This window comes from Apteryx mantelli, chromosome 1 (assembly GCF_036417845.1).
Source record: "Apteryx mantelli isolate bAptMan1 chromosome 1, bAptMan1.hap1, whole genome shotgun sequence".
NCBI classification, from domain to species: domain Eukaryota; kingdom Metazoa; phylum Chordata; class Aves; order Apterygiformes; family Apterygidae; genus Apteryx; species Apteryx mantelli.
The window spans coordinates 854,586-873,994 of NC_089978.1; the positions used below are offsets into that span (position 1 = coordinate 854,586).

General features: G+C 53.1%; 3 protein-coding genes across 3 annotated transcripts; all 3 read left to right on the forward strand.

The window, feature by feature from the left end:
• Positions 1-305: 305 nt before the first annotated feature.
• Positions 306-1,262, forward strand: LOC136990999 (olfactory receptor 52Z1P-like). The gene has a single exon (XM_067289474.1). The coding sequence runs from the start codon at positions 306-308 to the stop codon at positions 1,260-1,262; it is 957 nt and encodes a 318-aa protein (XP_067145575.1).
• A 7,072-nt stretch (positions 1,263-8,334) lies between these two features.
• On the forward strand, positions 8,335-10,436 carry LOC136991000 (olfactory receptor 52Z1P-like). Its single transcript, XM_067289475.1, has 2 exons — positions 8,335-8,380; positions 9,502-10,436. Exons 1-2 carry the CDS (start codon positions 8,335-8,337, stop codon positions 10,434-10,436), a joined length of 981 nt encoding a protein of 326 aa, XP_067145576.1.
• Positions 10,437-18,124: 7,688 nt separating this feature from the next.
• On the forward strand, positions 18,125-19,081 carry LOC136991001 (olfactory receptor 52Z1P-like). The gene has a single exon (XM_067289476.1). The coding sequence runs from the start codon at positions 18,125-18,127 to the stop codon at positions 19,079-19,081; it is 957 nt and encodes a 318-aa protein (XP_067145577.1).
• The last annotated feature ends 328 nt before the right edge of the window (positions 19,082-19,409 follow it).

The following is a 19,409-nucleotide window of genomic DNA, read 5'->3' on the forward strand; positions in this document are numbered from 1 at the left end:
TTTTCTCCCCACAAACCAGTGACTAGCTCAGCAGCTTTCAGCTTCCTCATGCCTCCTCAAAATGCAGACCGAGGGGCAGAAAAGTTGCCATGCGATCTCAAGTGCAGGGTGCAGCTCTGCACACTCTCTCCTCATGTTTTGTAGCGTGATGCAGTTTCTGGTATGAATGCTAAAACTTGCATTGACTTCAGCAGAGACAGGATTTCCCCAGCTGGCAATGCTGCTGAGCTCTGCTGGCATTTATGCTTTCTCTTGTGCTGTCCTTTATTTTTCAGGTGTTTCTAAGTAGAAGACCAAAGACCCCTATGGCAGACGTCAATGACACAGCCTTCCGGCCAGGAACATTCCTCCTTGTTGGCATCCCAGGCCTGGAGAAGTTTCACCTCTGGATTTCTCTCCCCTTCTTCTCCATGTATATTTTTGCCCTTCTAGGCAACTTAGTCTTGCTATTTACCATAGTGAGAGAACAAAGCCTCCACAAGCCTATGTACCTTTTCCTTTCTGCATTAACACTAGCAGACTTGCTCTTATCTACCACGACAGTGCCCAGGATGTTAGCTATTTTCTGGTTCAGAGTGGGGGACATTTCTTTTGGTGCATGCATTGCTCAGGCATTTCTCATTCATTTTATTTTTGTTGCAGAGTCAGCAATTCTGGTGGCCATGGCCTTTGATCGGTATGTTGCCATCTGCAACCCCCTGAGATATGTGACTTTATTGACCCACTCAGTCATATGGAGACTAGAGCTGGCAGCTGTTGTCAGAAGCTTCTGCATCGTACTCCCAGGTATTCATCTGGTTCTAAGGCTGTCCTACTGCAGAAACCGCGTTATCCCTCATTCGTACTGCGAGCACATGGGTATAGCCAGACTGGCCTGCACAAGCATAAAAGTCAATGCTGTGTATGGTTTAACAGCTGTCCTGCTGTCGGCGGGGATAGATGTAGTGTTCATTGCTGTGTCTTATGGACTGATTCTCAGGGCTGTCTTCCAGCTGCCCTCTGCAGGTGCCCGTCGCAAGGCTATGAGCACCTGCACCTCCCACCTCTGCATCATCTTCCTGTTCTACACGCCAGCGTTCTTCTCCTTTTTCACGCACCGCTTTGGTGGCCACAGCATCCCGCGCCACGTCCACATCCTGCTGGCCTGTCTCTACGTAGTGGTTCCCCCCATGCTAAATCCCATCATTTACGGAGTGAACAACAAGCAGATTCGTGAGACAGTAATGTCCATGTTGTCTTGGATGGGAAGCCAGAGAAACTGAGTTGTTTATTGGGGCTGGTTTTTCCGAGCCTTGCTCAGAGCTTGTGCATTTGTTCGAGGCAGAGAGATGCTGCTCCTGCAAAAGGGTTTGGAGGCAAAGCTCGGGTGCATCATTTCCGAGGGACTCCAGGTCTCCATCCAGGCCTGTGACGCGCTTGTACCCACGCCCTGTGGGGACAAGGGAAAGCATCAGCCATGCCAATCCTCTCATTGCTGTCAAGGGATCTACATGGTGGGGATGAGACATGCAGAGGGGGGGGCATAGAAGGAAAACCTCGGTGAGTGCTGATTGCTGAGAAATGTGAGCTACAGCCCTCCTGATGCACAGGCGAGGAGGTAAGTGTCTCTCCCGTCCTGCAGTCTGCACTGCCAGCACGTTTCCTGTCTGCAGCCCTGGCTCTTCCAGGTGATTCTGGCTCTGTCGTCGTGTCCCATCGCACCCTCCAGCATTACTGCATGAGTCTGTGACAATATGGAAATGCACCGCTTTCTCCCACCCTCTGCCTCTCCTTTGGTAGCAGGTTCTCTGTGTCTGCGCCTCTCACAGCACAAGAAACACTTCACAGATCCCTTGGCAGTAGCCAAATGAATGGCTGGATGGTGCTGGACCATCTATGCCCCAGCAAGACACTGGTGCCTGGAAGCACTGCCTGCTGCAGGTGTGCTCTGCTGCCATCAGTAGCGCTGGGATGTTGCCTGGGCTTGGAAAGCTGCTGCCTGGGCAGTCTTGGCAGCACAGTGCACATCTCCAGAGCACGCTGTCTCCAACTGCAGGTAAAGTAAGTTAGAGGTCGGAATTGAATCTCATCCAGATGGAATCTGTTTTTGCCACCCTAGAATTAGTTTGTGCAATGACAGTGGAATAGAGGCTGCTACAAAGAACTGTGGCAAGAATATTTTTCCCTACGGAATGGACTCACAACTCGGTATTGCCAGAGATCCTAATAAAGAACAAGGACAATCATTCTGTCCAGAGTGTGTGTAGTCAATGTGCCCTGGTCAGAGACTTCAGCTGCTGTTATCGTCAGGGCTGGTAAATTGTTGTTGCCTTTAAAGGTGTTGCTGCCTGTAGGCTTTTATCAAAGGGCAACTTTGCTGAGGGGTAACTGATCAGTGATGATGCTGCTGTTAATGTCAAGGACTTCCTATCTCGGGACAGTTATTTTGTCATTCTTCTCTTAAACGCTTTGTATTTACTGGTTGGGAAAGACATTTGTGTTCTAAGGAATTGAAGCCTATTCTTGATTTAATGCACCATAAAGCAGCATAGGTGATTGCTGTCGCCACCCCTTGTTTTCGTGCAGGCTCTAGCGTGCTGCTGCACCGGTGGCACAAGGGCCCATGTGCCGGTTACAGCGGCGGTGCCTTCCCGGGGTGCTGCATTGCCCACCAACATTTTCACTCTCCCTGCTGTTGTCAGCTGTGGGGCTCGGGTAGCGCAAGCTGGCGGGGCCAGTCGGTAGTACCAGGGCTGCTCCTTGCAAACGTCTGATTTTTGTGTGCACTTAGAGCTGAGCAGCTGTACTGCAGTTCCCCCTTTCATGCATTTCCATCCTACTTAGTGCCCTGCCTCCTCCTCGCAGCATCCTGAACTCCACCATCTCATGGTCACTGCAGCCAAGGCTGCCCCCGACCTTCACATCTCCAACCAATCCTTCTTTGTTTGTTACTACGAGGTCCAGCAGCACACCTCTCCTCCTTGGCTCCTCCAACACCTGTGTCAAGAAGTTGTCACCAATGCTCTGCAGGAACCTCCGGGACTCTTTGAGCCTAGCTGTGCTGTCTCTCCAGCAGATATCAGGGTGCTTCAAGTCCCCCGTGAGAACCAGGGCCTGGGATCGTGAGGCTACTTCCAGTTGTCTGGAGAAGGCCTCAGCGACTTCCTTTTCCTGATCAGCTGGCCTGTAGTAAACACCCACAACACGGTCACCCATGCTAGCCTGCCCTTGAATCCTTACCCACAAGCTCTCCACTCGCTCTTCATCCACCCCTAGGCACAGCTCCATACATTCCAGTTGTTCTCTCACATAAAGAGCAGCTCCACCACCTCACCTTCCTGGCCTGTCTTTCCTAAAAAGCACGTAGCCATCCATGACAGCACTCCAGTCACGTGAGCTATCCCACCAGGTCTCTGTAACTGCAATGAGATCATGGCCCTGTGACCGCACACAGATTTCTAGTTCTTCCTGTTTATTCCCCATGCTGCGTGCATTGGTGTACAGGCATTTCAGAGAGGTGATCGAGCATGCAGGTTTCCCAGGAGGGATGCAAGAGGATCCTCCATAGCCACATCCCATGCACACTTTCCTGGCTGCATTCACCTGCTGGAGGCATCCCGACTTGAGCCGTGCTTTGCCAACTACCCTGTCACTATAACTCTCCCCTTCCCCCATCTTTCCTACTTTAAAGCCCTCCTGAACAGGTTGGCCAACCTCTTGGCAAAGACACGCGTGCCCCGCTTAGTGAGGCGGATCCCATCTCTCCCCAGCAGTTGTCCATCTTCAAACAGGGTCCCATGTTTGTAGAAACCAAAACCCTGTTGCCAACACCAGCGGTGCAGGCAGTCGTTAACTTGGAAAGTCCGTCTCCTCCTCCTCTCATCCATCCCCCTCACTGGCAGGATTGAGCAGAAGATGACCTGGCCTCCCAGACCCTTGACCACCATCCCCAGAGCTCCAGAATCCTCTTTGATGGTCTCCAGTTTGCCCTTGGTGTCATTAGTGCCCACATGGAAGAGCAGCAGAGGGGAATAGTCTGATGAGTGGACAAGCCCTGGCAGTCTTTCCATGACATCTCTCACGCGAGCCCCTGGCAGGCAACAAACCTCTCTAGACAAGAGGTCAGGTCAGCAGATAGGTGCCTCCATCCCCTGCAGCAGGGAGTCCCCCACAACAATCACCCGCCGCTTCTTCCGGGTGTTCCCGCAAGGCACAGGGTCTGTTGTGCCAGTTGCTTCCCTTGCAGCCATGCCCATCTCCTCCTCATCCTGGAGGGCACTAAACCTCTTCCTCAACTGCAAGTCCTCAGGAGGAGGAGGAGGAGCCTTCCTCCTCCTACAAGCAGTGACCAGCTTCCAGACACCTTCTACAGTGTTATGATGTACCATTTCACACAGCACAGAGCACTCTGGTAACTCCACTGCTGTGGGGGCTTGGGACTCCTGGAGCTGTACAGTCTCCGAGAATACCCTGTCTAGCTCTTGTTCATCCTCTCGGATGCTACGCAGCCTCCTGACCTCCTCCAGTAACTCCCTTACTTGACAACACAACTCATCAACAGCAGCACACCTCCTGCAGGAGAGCTGACTGCCAGCCCAGGCCTCCCAGACAGGCCCCAAGCACTCCCTGCAGCCTGAGACCTGCAGAGCTGCATCTGCTGTCAGAGGGTCTGTCTGGGTCCCAGCCGCTGACACAGCCAACGCAGCAACTCCAACGGCTGCTGGGGAATGTGCTCTGCAGCGTGTCATGACCACACTTGAGGAAGCGTACACCCCAGGGAGCAGAAAGGAAGGTGCCTCCTTGCACCCTTCTGCACAAACTGCTGCAGCTGTGCACTGCCTCTGGGAGCTGAGCTCTGGGCCTGGCTCTTATATAGGCCCCTCCCTAGCACTGACTCAAGGCTGCTTGACCTGCCCTAATCAAGGGCCACCTGGATCAAAGGCCCCAACTCCCTCTGGTCAGGGGCAACCAACAGAGCTCGTCAGCCACTCCTAGCTAGAGCTTCTCCCAGGAGAAGTTGAGGCCTCCTGCAGTTGTCCTTGCCCAGCTTCCCCTTTCCTGTTTGCAGCAATCACCTTCTAGTTCCTCGGGGGTCCTCAGAAATCCCACAACTTCCAAGAAGGTCCTGAAATTCTAGTCAGAGCCTAAACATTGCCGTGCAAACTGCTGCCTCTGTTCGCTGCCTCTGGGAGCTGCGCTCTCAGCCAGCTCGCTGGAGATAGTGTCCAGCAGGTCACTTATGAAGCCCACGGCCACACCTCCAGCAAGGTGAGGCCGGTTGGCTTTTCCAGTCTGGCAGCAAAGGTGCAGCAGAGTGTTGCTCAGGTCTTGGTGATCTTCCCCGTTGCCAGCTGGGGCAAAGTCCTGAGGCGCAGAGGCTGCAGGAGCCAAAAGTGGAGGCCCCTCACTAACCAGGCTCTTCTCCATCCTGGTGTGTGCTGGGGACACTTGGAACAGCTCCAGCTCCCATTTGCTCCCTTCTTCTGAGCTGCCATGGACGAAAGCCCTCCCTTTTCCAAGAGGTTTCCTGTGCTGGCGGTGTCCGGGCCCTCTTCCTCAGGGCTTTCTGTTCCCCTTTGCAGCGTCTGGCCTGCCTTGTCACTCTTTCTTCTTCCTTTGGCCGGGTCAGGCTGCCTAGTGGTGCCCCCACCCTTTTTCTTGTTGGCGGCTGGGGCCTTCCCCCCAGGGGCGTGAGGTGGCTCTCTTGTGCCTCAGGCTTTTCCTTGCACTAGAAACCAGCTGTGAGCCCTCCTCTTTTGCTGGTGTTTCCAACATGTCGAGGACAACCTTGGAAAAGTGTCCAAAGAGGATTTTGTCAATGTCCGGAGTGGCGTTTTGAACATGTGGCTTCACGATTTCCAAAGCTCTTTTGCAAAGTGGGCTGGCCCTTCTGGACAGGCTGGCAATAGACCTCCAAGGCCAGCAGGGCCCATGGCAGGAAGACCTTGAAAACCAGGGAGGCCACTGCCGGTCTGTGCTTGGGACGAATTCACGTACGAGGACAGTGCCCCGTAATGCTTTAGGACGAGCATTTTGCCATGGTGTCTTCCGATAGGAGAGACTTCCATGACCGGAGATGCACTTTCAGCAGCAGCTGTTTTTTCCCTCGTTTGCCTTTTGCAGCAGCGATCTTCTCCATTTTGTGGAGTCTGTCCTCGTCAGGATTCAGGTCTTGATGTTCTTCAGTGTCCGATGCCCCAACACGTGCGGATCTCAGCTGGAGTGAGGATGAGGTGTCTCTGCGGGACGCTCCAGTGGGCAGAGCCGGGGGTCTGCTCAGACCCCAACAGCGGTCCAGCGATGGAGGCAGCACCACGGTGCCCCAGCACCATGGCGAGTGCTGGGGGCAGCGCCCGGCCTCTGTCCCTGCTGACTGAGCTCCCCAGGTGCCACCTGCCCATTGCTCTGCCCATGCCCTGGACACTGGGTTGTGGCCAGGCAATGCCCGTGTGTTAGGTGGTCCCTGTGGTGCCATCATGTCCCGGCCTGAGTGCAGGGATTGGTGCTTGGACCTAGGGCCTGGTGTCTAGAGGGTGCCAGGAAAAGGCACGCAGTCCCTGCATGGGGATGGGCTGCTGGATGTCATGCATGCTCCTCTGTGGCAGGTCTGATAGTGGTGCGCAAGGTGTGCAGAACCTTCCGTCCAGCTCCAGAGAAGTCTCTTTCTGTGCTTGTGTGAGCCAGATGTTCTATCTCAATTTCACTGTCATGACCAAAAGGCCATCCCGCGCTCCACATGCTGGCGCATTTTGCTGTCTTTGCTCACTGCTTTGGCTGTGGCAACCCTTGCCATGTCCACGTCTTGGTGGCCAAACCCCACTGTTGGCACACATCCTCCATGCTCATCCCCATCAGCCCTGGGGAGATCCTGGAGCAGTGACTGGTTCTGCTATGTGGAAAATGGGGCTGAGCAGCAGCTGGGCTCTCCCCCAGGCAGGGAGCTCACACTTCAGAAATGAGCAGGTGGGAACTCAACAGCCTCCAGAAATGGGCTGAGGAAGTTTTAAGGAGGGAATGCCTGTTTATGCGACTTCTGGGTAGCTGTCGCCCTTTGTCTGCATCTGGCAAATGAGAAGGGCTTTCAAATTTACTGAGAGTCATGTACGTGTAATTCTGTGTAATTCTTTGCCATTTCGGAATGCCATGAGAATATTTGCTGTAATTACTTTATTCAGCACAACCTGAGATAGCATTTCACATGCTGGCTGATTGCCACGCCACTTTCTCTATGGATTTTCTCATAGGCATCCTCATCTGACTGTGGTGGTTAGTAGAGACATTTCTACAGCCCCTCAGCACAGCTGGATGCAGACTTCATGCCAAAAGTGTCTTCTGTGTGCATGGGGTTCACCCTCTCTCGCTCCCAGACACCCACGTACACACCTTCTGCCTCTGCAAGGCTGGAGAGGAGCAATATACAAAGGCAGAAGCAACGCAGGAGGCAAATCACACCTTTGTTGTGTGCCCCAGTTTCCCCTCTGCAAAACCAAATGAGAGACAGCAAGGCTAAAGGTGCTGCAGAGCTCCAGCATGAACTGTGAGATCCTCACGGGAGTTTCACTGCATACTGATGTGAATGTGTCCTGTCAGGCCGGGTTGCTGAGCATCGGACTAGCTCCATGTGGGGGGCACCTGCTTGGCGTGCCCTTTCAAACAAGCTTTATTCCTTTCTTCCAGAAACTGGACTGAAAGGTGTCCGTCAGAAAACTGCTGAGCCTCCAGGTGCAAGGGCAAGAGGCAGCTGGGGGAACAGAAGAGTCTTTCCTCCACTCAATGTGTGCATGCATCAATGAGAGCTGCACCAGTTACAGTGAAGCTCTCGATGGTGCTGAGGCCACAGGTGAGAAGATCTGCTTCCCCATCAGGAAAGTCTTTCAGTACTTGAGACTCTCACAGCTGAACTCTGCCGAGTATATGTGATAAGAAGATGACGCTAGTTAGGACTGATTAGTGGTAATGCATCCTTGGAGGTGCACACTGTTAACTGAGGCGTGTTGACAGGCACTACACCCATGCTGCACAATAGCAGGTGGCGTGCGACTTGTAAGAAGTTCCTAGGGTTTGCACATCCGCTTTGATTCGGACTCCTGCAGGATGGGCTGTGTCAGGCGTCTGTGTGATGGCTGGGCAAGGCCCAGGTATTCACTCCAAGGCAGACAGCTATAGCTGATGTTGTGAAAGCAATCATAAGTGTTGTGTCTTTTCTTCCACGCTTTGTGTGGCTCACTACATTCTGCAAGCTGCTGCTTGATGCTGCCTTTCCTCTGCATGGGAAGGAGTTACCATTCCAAAATGATCGTTTATACTTTCTACTAGCTTTCTCCTCTTCACACTCCCTCCTGCTCACCTGGGCAGATGGATTTGCTTCCTGCGCCTCTACTGCTCATTTTCAGACTTACATGTAATCACCTGCATCTGGACGCCTCAGAGCAGACCAGAGAGCTGCAGCTCCCTGTTGGCCCTAAGCATCCTTCTGGGACTTGCAGCAAGAGAGCATAAATACGCTGAGGTCTGAGACAGCAGCACTGCAAATGCTCCACCAAGATCACTGCCTGCAGCTCCTCCTCGCCACTTAAGGCCAGACCTGGTGAGTCACCGTGTGCAGTCCTCAGTGCTTGGGCTGCTTTTTGTTGCTGCGGCACGGTGATCTCTGAGTCGTCTTCTGCAAAAGGCGAGGGCTGCGAAGCCGCAAGGCAATGGGGCACTGCTGCTCTGTGTAGCAGAGTAAGGGACGAGTGTTTGGGTGTGATGGGGGAGGCAGATGTGGCAGCAGGGTGGAGAGCTCATGGAGCATGGTCATCACAGCCAGGGCTGTGCTGCAGAAGCCCGTTGTGCAGCTCCCAGCTCGGCAGCCCAGCCTTGCCCTCGTGAGCGGCAGGAGCTGCCGTGTTTCACCAGCCTGGCTCGAATGGGGGAACGACCTCTGCTCCGTGGGCGTGGGGTGGCCTGCACCCAGAAGCAGCCTCTGCCTAGGGCTGAATGTAAATCGCCCCTTTCAATTTGTGTTTGCTGCCTTGACCTTCTTTTGCTGCACTGGTGAGCATCCACCTTGCTAGCTGGGCTTTCTCTGAATTTCCTCCCACTTTTCCTCTTGCCTAATCCAAGCACATGTTGCTGCGTCTCTTCCCTTCCCAGAGCACTGGGCTTCACATGGAGCCCAGCAGCGTCTGCTGTTACCTTGGCCTTAGGTTTTTGTTTTTCTCCCCACAAACCAGTGACTAGTTCAGCAGCTTTTAGCTTCCTCATGCCTCCTGAAAATGCGGACCGAGGGGCAGAAAAGTTGCCATGCGATCTCAGTGCAGGGTGCAGCTCTGCACACTCTCTCCTCATGTTTTGTAGCGTGATGGAGTTTCTGGTATGAATGCTAAAACTTGCATTGACTTCACTGGACGCCGGATTTCCCCAGCTGGCAATGCTGCTGAGCTCTGCTGGCATTTATGCTTTCTCTTGTGCTGTCCTTTATTTTTCAGGTGTTTCTAAGTAGAAGACCAAAGACCCCTATGGCAGACGTCAATGACACAGCCTTCCGGCCAGGAACATTCCTCCTTGTTGGCATCCCAGGCCTGGAGAAGTTTCACCTCTGGATTTCTCTCCCCTTCTTCTCCATGTATATTTTTGCCCTTCTAGGCAACTTAGTCTTGCTATTTACCATAGTGAGAGAACAAAGCCTCCACAAGCCTATGTACCTTTTCCTTTCTGCATTAACACTAGCAGACTTGCTCTTATCTACCACTACAGTGCCCAGGATGTTAGCTATTTTCTGGTTCAGAGTGGGGGACATTTCTCTTGGTGCATGCATTGCTCAGGTGTTTCTCGTTCATTTCATTTTTTTTGCAGAGTCAGGAATTCTGGTGGCCATGGCCTTTGATCGGTATGTTGCCATCTGCAACCCCCTGAGATATGTGACTTTATTGACCCACTCAGTCATATGGAGACTAGAGCTGGCAGCTGTTGTCAGAAGCTTCTGCCTCATCCTCCCGATTTTTCAGCTGCTTCTAAGGCTGTCCTACTGCAGAAACCGCGTTATCCCTCATTCGTACTGCGAGCACATGGGTGTAGCCAGGCTGGCCTGCACAAGCATAAAAGTCAATGTTGTGTATGGTTTAACAGTTATCCTGCTGTCAGTGGGGGTAGATGTAGTGCTCATTGCTGTGTCTTATGGACTGATTCTCAGGGCTGTCTTCCAGCTGCCCTCCGCAGGCGCCCGTCGCAAAGCTATGAGCACCTGCAGCTCCCACCTCTGCATCATCCTCCTGTTCTACACGCCGGCGTTCTTCTCCTTTTTCACGCACCGCTTTGGTGGCCACAGCATCCCGCGCCACGTCCACATCCTGCTGGCCTGTCTCTACGTAGTAGTTCCCCCCATGCTAAATCCCATCATTTATGGAGTGAACAACAAGCAGATTCGTGAGACAGTAATATCCATGTTGTCTTGGATGGGAGGGCAGAGAAACTGAGTTTTTTACTGGGGCTGGTGTTTCCGAGCCTTGCTCAGAGCTTCTGCATTTGTTCGAGGCAGAGAGATGCTGCGCCTGCAAAAGGGTTTAGAGGCAAAGCTTGGGTCCAGCATTTCCGAGGGTCTCCATGTCTCCAGGCCTGTGACCTGCTTTTACCCAGGGAAGTGTTGGATCATCTATGCCCTGGTCAGACACTGGTGCCTGGAAGCACTGCCTGCTGCAGGTGTGCTCTGCTGCCATCAGTAGCGCTGGGATGTTGCCTGGGCTTGGAAAGCTGCTGCCTGGGCAGTCTTGGCAGCACAATGCACATCTCCAGAGCACGCTGTCTCCAACTGCAGGGAAAGCGAGTTAGAGGTGGGAATTGCAGCTCATCCAGACGGACTTGGCCAAAAGCAGCCACGCTAGACGGGGGCTGAGCTTACAGTGAACAATGCGCCCAGGGTTCCCAGTTCAGAGCGTGGACGTGACAGCCAGCAGCACTGTGGAGAGGAGAAGCAGTTAGAAGGACACCAGAACACGACCTCCTCATCGCTGAGGGATGGTTTTGCCACCCTAGAATTAGTTTGTGCAATGACAGTGGAATAGAGGCTGCTACAAAGAACTGTGGCAAGAATATTTTTCCTGATGGAATGGACTCACAACTCGGTATTGCCAGAGATCCTAATAAAGAACAAGGACAATCATTCTGCCCAGAGTTTGTGTAGTCAATGTGCCCTGGTCAGAGACTTCAGCTGCTGGTATCATTGGGGCTGGTAAATTGTTGTTGCCTTTAAAGGTGTCGCTGCCTGCAGGCTTTTATTAAACAGCAGCTTTGCTGAGGGGTAGCTGATCAGTGATGCTGCTGCTGTTAATGGCAAGGACATCCCATCTTGGGACAGTTATTTTGTCATTCTTCTCTTAAACACTTTGTATTTACTGGTCGGGAAAGACATTTGTGTTCTAAGGAATTGAAGCCTATTCTTGATTTAATGCACCATAAAGCAGCATAGGTGATTGCTGTTGCCACCCCTTGTTTTCGTGCAGGCTCTAGCGTGCTGCTGCGCCGGTGGCACAAGGGCCCGTGTGCCGGTTACAGCGGCGGTGCCTTCCCGGGGTGCTGCATTGCCCACCAACATTTTCACTCTCCCGGCTGTTGTCAGCCATGGGGCTCGGGTAGCACAAGCTGGTGGGGCCAGTCGGCAGTGCCAGGGCTGCTCCTTGCAAACGCCTGATTTTTGTGTGCACTTAGAGCTGAGCAGCTGTACTGCAGTTCCCCCTTTCATGCGTTTTGTGCAGGGCAGGGCACATTCACTGCTCGGTCCAGGCCTTGGGGCTTGTGCTGCTTTGCACTTAGCTGCTTTTAGCATGCAAGTTTCTAGGTCGGGCTTCTGCTTCTGAAGTGCGTGATCTGTTAGGAGCCTTTCCGAGCGCTGCTCTTAAAAAACTCCCAGGTCATTTTTGCCCCACTTGCCTGTCACGGTGTTAGATGAGTATTCTTCACTGTGAACATTACGTGCTGCCTGTGGTGATCCTGGTTTTCACAGTGCATTTCACAGAATCACAGAATAGTTGAGGTTGGAAGGGACCTCTGCAGATCATCTAGTCCAACCCCCTGCTCAAGCAGGGTAACCTAGAGCACGTTGTACAGCATCGCGTCCAGGCATGTTTTGAATATCTGCAGAGGAGACTCCACAACCTCTCTGAGAAAGACCCATCTCAGGGTGTTCCTCGCCAGAAGGCACCTCGGCTTCCTCGGGGCTGGGGAGCCCTCCATCCAGGCTGTGCTGGCCCTTTGGAGCAAGGGTGCAGAAGAGAGGGTCTCAGCACAGCAGGAGAGAAGGTATGGAGGGCAGGGATGTGGAGGGAGGCTGGTGGGTGATAGAGGGTACGGGCTGCTGGAGCCGTGGGGCTGGTACTTGGAGCCTGCTGGGCGCAGCCCCTTTTGCCTGTGTTGTGGCATGAGGTGCTGGGGACCTGGCGGAAAGGCAGCATTTGCTTGGCTGCTCCAACCTGGTAAGGAGAGCTTTAAATTAGGAAAGATGGGGGAAGGGGAGAGTTATAGTGACAGGGTAGTTGGCAAAGCACGGCTCAAGTCGGGATGCCTCCAGCAGGTGCATGCAGCCAGGGAAGTGCGCGTGGGATGTGGTTATGGAGGATCCTCTTGCATCCCTCCTGGGAAACCTGCATGCTCGATCACCTCTCTGAAATGCCTGTACACCAATGCACGCAGCATGGGGAATAAACAGGAAGAACTAGAGATGTGTGTGCGGTTGCAGGGCCATGATCTCGTTGCAGTTACAGAGACCTGGTGGGATAGCTCACATGACTGGAATGCTGTCATGGATGGCTGCGTGCTTTTTAGGAAAGACAGGCCAGGAAGGTGAGGTGGTGGAGTTGCTCTTTGTGTGAGAGAGCAACTGGAATGTATGGAGCTGTGCCTAGGGGTGGATGAAGAGCGAGTGGAGAGCTTGTGGGTAAGGATTCAAGGGCAGGCTAGCATGGGTGACCGTGTTGTGGGTGTTTACTACAGGCCAGCTGATCGGGAAGAGGAAGTCGCTGAGGCCTTCTCCAGACAACTGGAAGTAGCCTCACGATCCCAGGCCCCGGTTCTCACGGGGGACTTGAAGCACCCTGATATCTGCTGGAGAGACAGCACAGCTAGGCTCAAAGAGTCCCGGAGGTTCCTGCAGAGCATTGGTGACAACTTCTTGACACAGGTGTTGGAGGAGCCAAGGAGGAGAGGTGTGCTGCTGGACCTCGTAGTAACAAACAAAGAAGGATTGGTTGGAGATGTGAAGGTCGGGGGCAGCCTTGGCTGCAGTGACCATGAGATGGTGGAGTTCAGGATGCTGCGAGGAGGAGGCAGGGCACTAAGTAGGATGGCAACCCTGGAGTTGAGGAGAGCAAACTTTGGCGTCTTCAGGGACCTCCTTGTGGACTCCCATGTGTTGGTTAATATTCAAGCATCACTTCCTCCAAGCTCAAGAGGGTTGCATCCCTATGAGTAGCAAGACAAGCAAAGGGGGCAGGAGAGCTGCATGGATGAGCAAGGAGCTCCTGGCAAAACTCAACCAGAAGAAGGAAGTCTACAGAATGTGGAAAAGGGGACAGGCCACTTGGGAGGAATATAGGAATGTTGTCAGAGTGTGCAGGGATGCGACGAAGAAGGCTAAGACCCGTTTGGAATGAAATGTGGCAAGAGACATCAAGGACAACAAGAAGGGCTTCTTCAAATGCATTAGTAGCAAGAGGAAGACTAGGGAAAATGTGGGCCCATTGCTGAATGGGGTGGGTGCTGTGGTGACAAAGGATGCAGAGAAGGCAGAGTTACCAGATGCCGCCTTTGCTTCAGTCTTTACTGCTCAGGCCAGCCCTCAGGAACCCCAGACCCTGGAGACAGGAGAGAAAGTCTGGAGGAAGGAAGACTTTCCCTTGGTTGAGGAGGATGGGGTTAGAGATCATTTAGGCAAACTTGACACCCACAAATCCATGGGCCCCGATGGGATGCACCCAGGAGTGCTGAGGGAGCTGGCGCATGTTATTGCGAGGCCACTCTGCCTCATCTTGGCAAGGTCATGGAGAAGAGGAGCGGTGCCTGAAGACTGGAGGAAAGCCAATGTCACTTGAGTCTTCCAAAAGGGCAAGAAGGAGGACCCGGGAAACTAGAGGCCAGTCAGCGTCACCTCCATCCCTGGAAAGGTGATGCAGCAGCTCATCGTGGAGGCCATCTGCAAGCATGTGGAGGACAAGAAGGTGATCAGGAGTAGTCAGCATGGCTTCACCAAGGGGAAATCTTGCTGAACCAAGCTGATAGCCTTCTGGGATGGAATGGCTGGCTGGGTAGATGAGCGGAGAGCAGTGGATGTTGTCTACCTTGACTGCAGCAAGGCTTTCAACACTGTCTCCCATAACATCCATACAGACAAGCTCAGGAAGTGTGGGCTAGATGAGTGGAGAGTGAGGTGGATTGAGAAGTGGCTGAATGGCAGAGCTCCAAGGGTTGTGCTCAGTGGCACAGAGTCTAGTTGGAGGCCTGTAGCGAGCGGTGTCCCCCAGGGGTCAGGACTGGGTCCAGTCTTGTTCAACTTCTTCATCAATGACCTGGAGGAAGGGACAGAGTGCACCCTCAGCAAGTTTGCTGATGATACCAAAGTTGGAGGAGTGGCTGATACCCCAGAGGGCTGTGCTGCCATTCAGAGAGACATGGAGAGGTGGGCGGAGAGGAACCTGCTGAAGTTCAACAAAGGGAAGTGCAGGGTCCTGCACCTGTGGAGGAATAACCCCATGCAGCAGTAGAGGTTGGGGGTTGACCTGCTGGAAAGCAGCTCTGCGGAGAAGGACCTGGGAGTGCTGGTGGACACCAAGTTAAGCATGAGGCAGCAATGTGGCCTTGTGGCCAAGAAGGCCAATGGTATGCTGGGGTGCCTCAGGAAGAGTGTTGCCAGCAGGTCGAGGGAGGTGATCCTGCCCCTCTCCTCAGCCCTGCTGAGGCCACCTCTGGAGTAGTGTGTGCAGTTCAGGGCTCCCCAGTCCGAGAGAGACATGGCAATACTGGAGTGAGTCCAGCGAAGGGCTACAAAGATGATTAGGGGACTGGAGCATCTCTCTTATGAGGAAAGGCTGAGAGGGCTGGGCCTGTTTAGCTTGGAGAAGAGAAGGCTGAGAGGAGATCTTATCAATGTGTGCAAGTATCTGAAGGGAGGGTGTCAAGAGGATGGAGCCAGACTCTTTTCAGTGGTGCCGAGCGACAGGACGCGAGGCAACGGGCACAAACTGAAACACAGACAGTTCCATCCGAACATGAGGAAAAACTTTTTCACTGTGAGGGTGACAGAGCACTGGAACAGGTTGCCCAGAGAGGTTGTGGAGTCTCCTTCTCTGCAGATATTCAAAATCTGCCTGGATGTGATTTTGTGGAACGTGCTCTAGGTAACCCTGGTTGAGCAGGGGTGTTGGACTAGATGATCTGCAGAGGTCCCTTCCAACCTCAACCATTCTGTGATTCTGTGAAAGTGGTGCGCAAGGTGTGCTGAACCTTCTGTCCAGCTCCAGAGAAGTCTCTTTCTGTGCTTGTGTGAGCCAGATGTTCTATCTCAATTTCACTGGCATGACCGAAAGGCCATCCCGCGCTCCACGTGCTGGTGCATCTTGCTGTCTTTGCTAACCTCTTTGGCTGTGGCAACCCTTGCCATGTCCACGTGTTGGTGGCCAAACCCCACTGCTGGCACCCGTCCTCCATGCTCATCCCCATCAGCCATGGGGAGATCCCAGAGCGGTGACTGGTTCTGCCATGCGGAAAATGGGGCTGAGCAGTAGCTGGGCTCTCCCCCAGGCAGGGAGCTCACGCTTCAGAAATGAGCGGGTGGGAGCTCAACAGCTCCAGAAATGGGCTGAGGAAGTTTTAAGAAGGGAAAGCCTGCTTATGCAACTTCTGGGTAGCTGTTGCCCTTTGTCTGCACCTGGCAAATGAGAAGGGCTTTCAGATTTACTGAGAGTCATGTACATGTAATTCTATGTAATTCTTTGCCATTTCGGTATGCCATAAGAATATTTGCTGTGGTTAATTCTCACTCCCAGAGACTATATACACACCTTCTGCCTCTGCAGGGCTGGAGAGGAGCAATGTATGAAGGCAGAAGCAACGCAGGAGGCAAATCACACCTTTGTTGTGTGCCCCAGGTTCCCCTCTGCAAAACCAAATGAGAGACAGCAAGGCTAAAGGTGCTGCGGAGCTCCAGCATGAACTGTGAGATCCTCGTGGGAGTTTCACTGCATACTGATGTGAATGTGTCCTGTCAGGCAGGGTTGCTGAGCATCGGACTAGCTCTGTGTGGGGGGCACCAGCTTGGCATGCCCTTTCAAACAAGCTTTATTCCTTTCTTCCAGAAACTGGACTGAAAGGTGTCCGTCAGAAAACTGCTGAGCCTCCAGGTGCAAGGGCAAGAGGCAGCTGGGGGAACAGAAGAGTCTTTCCTCCACTCAATGTGTGCATGCATCAATGAGAGCTGCACCAGTTACAGTGAAGCTCTCGATGGTGCTGAGGCCACAGGTGAGAAGATCTGCTTCCCCATCAGGAAAGTCTTTCAATACTTGAGACTCTCACAGCTGAACTCTGCTGAGTATATGTGATAAGAACATGACGCTAGTAAGGACTGACTAGTGGTAATGCATCCTTGGAGGTGCACACTGTTAACTGAGGCGTGTTGACAGGCACTACACCCATGCTGCACAATAGCAGGTGGCGTGCGACTTGTAAGAAGTTCCTAGGGTTTGCACATCCGCTTTGATTCGGACTCCTGCAGGATGGGCTGTGTCAGGCATCTGTGTGATGGCTGGGCAAGGCCCAGGTATTCACTCCAAGGCAGACAGCTATAGCTGATGTTGGGAAAGCAATCATAAGTGTTGTGTCTTTTCTTCCACGCTTTGCCTGGCTCACTACATTCTGCAAGCTGCTGCTTGATGCTGCCTTTCATCTGCATGGGAAGGAGTTACCATTCCAAAATTATCATTTATACTTTCTGCTAGCTTTCTCCTCTTCACACTCCCTCCTGCTCACCTGGGCAGATGGATTTGCTTCCTGCGCCTCTACTGCTCATTTTCAGACTTACATGTAATCACCTGCATCTGGACGCCTCAGAGCAGACCAGAGAGCTGCAGCTCCCTGTTGGCCCTAAGCATCCTTCTGGGACTTGCAGCAAGAGAGCATAAATACGTTGAGGTCTGAGACAGCAGCACTGCAAATGCTCCACCAAGATCACTGCCTGCAGCTCCTCCTCGCCGCTTAAGGCCAGACCTGGTGAGTCACCGTGTGCAGTCCTCAGCGCTGGGGCTGCTTTTTGTTGCTGCAGCACGGTGATCTCTGAGCCGTCTTCTGCAAAAGGCGAGGGCTGCGAAGCCGCAAGGCAATGGGGCACTGCTGCTCTGTGTAGCAGAGTAAGGGACGAGCGTTTGGGTGTGATGGGGGAGGCAGATGTGGCAGCAGGGTGGAGAGCTCACGGAGCATGGTCATCACAGCCAGGGCTGTGCTGCAGAAGCCCGTTGTGCAGCTCCCAGCTCGGCAGCCCAGCCTTGCCCTCGCGAGCGGCAGGAGCTGCCGTGTTTCGCCAGCCTGGCTCGAACGGGGGAACGACCTCTGCTCTGTGGGCGTGGGGTGGCCTGCACCCAGAAGCAGCCTCTGCCTAGGGCTGAATGTAAATCGCCCCTTTCAATTTGTGTTTGCTGCCTTGACCTTCTTTTGCTGCACTGGTGAGTGTCCACCTTGCTAGCTGGGCTTTCTCTGAATTTCTTCCCGCTTTTCCTCTTGCCTAATCCAAGCACATGTTGCTGCGTCTCTTCCCTTCCCAGAGCACTGGGCTTCACATGGAGCCCAGCAGCGTCTGCTGTTACCTCGGCCTTAGGTTTTTGTTTTTCTCCCCACAAACCAGTGACTAGTTCAGCAGCTTTCAGCTTCCTCATGCCTCCTCAAAATGCGGACCGAGGGGCAGAAAAGTTGCCATGCGATCTCAGTGCAGGGTGCAGCTCTGCACACTCTCTCCTCATGTTTTGTAGTGTGACGCAGTTTCTGGTATGAATGCTAAAACTTGCATTGACTTCAGCAGAGACAGGATTTCCCCAGCTGGCAATGCTGCTGAGCTCTGCTGGCATTTATGCTTTCTCTTGTGCTGTCCTTTATTTTTCAGGTGTTTCTAAGTAGAAGACCAAAGACCCCTATGGCAGACGTCAATGACACAGCCTTCCGGCCAGGAACATTCCTCCTTGTTGGCATCCCAGGCCTGGAGAAGTTTCACCTCTGGATTTCTCTCCCCTTCTTCTCCATGTATATTTTTGCCCTTCTAGGCAACTTAGTCTTGCTATTTACCATAGTGAGAGAACAAAGCCTCCACAAGCCTATGTACCTTTTCCTTTCTGCATTAACACTAGCAGACTTGCTCTTATCTACCACGACAGTGCCCAGGATGTTAGCTATTTTCTGGTTCAGAGTGGGGGACATTTCTCTTGGTGCATGCATTGCTCAGGCGTTTCTCGTTCATTTCATTTTTTTTGCAGAGTCAGGAATTCTGGTGGCCATGGCCTTTGATCGGTATGTTGCCATCTGCAACCCCCTGAGATATGTGACTTTATTGACCCACTCAGTCATATGGAGACTAGAGCTGGCAGCTGTTGTCAGAAGCTTCTGCCTCATCCTCCCGATTTTTCAGCTGCTTCTAAGGCTGTCCTACTGCAGAAACCGCGTTATCCCTCATTCGTACTGCGAGCACATGGGTGTAGCCAGGCTGGCCTGCACAAGCATAAAAGTCAATGTTGTGTATGGTTTAACAGTTATCCTGCTGTCAGTGGGGGTAGATGTAGTGCTCATTGCTGTGTCTTATGGACTGATTCTCAGGGCTGTCTTCCAGCTGCCCTCCGCAGGCGCCCGTCGCAAAGCTATGAGCACCTGCAGCTCCCACCTCTGCATCATCCTCCTGTTCTACACGCCGGCGTTCTTCTCCTTTTTCACGCACCGCTTTGGTGGCCACAGCATCCCGCGCCACGTCCACATCCTGCTGGCCTGTCTCTACGTAGTAGTTCCCCCCATGCTAAATCCCATCATTTATGGAGTGAACAACAAGCAGATTCGTGAGACAGTAATGTCCATGTTGTCTTGGATGGGAAACCGGAGGAACTGAGTTGTTTATTGGGGCTGGTGTTTCCGAGCCTTGCTCAGAGCTTGTGCCTTTGTTCGAGGCAGAGAGAGATGCTGCTCCTGCAAAAGTGTTTGGAGGCAAAGCTGGGGTGCAGCATTTCCGAGGGTCTCCAGGTCTCCATGCAGGCCTGTGAGGTGCTTGTGCCCAGGCCCTGTGGGGACAAGGGAAAGCATCAGCCATGCCAATCCTCTCATTGCTGTCAAGGGATCTACATGGTGGGGATGAGACATGCAGAGGGGGGGGCATAGCAGGAAAACCTCGGTGAGTGCTGATTGCTGAGAAATGTGAGCTACAGCCCTCCTGATGCACA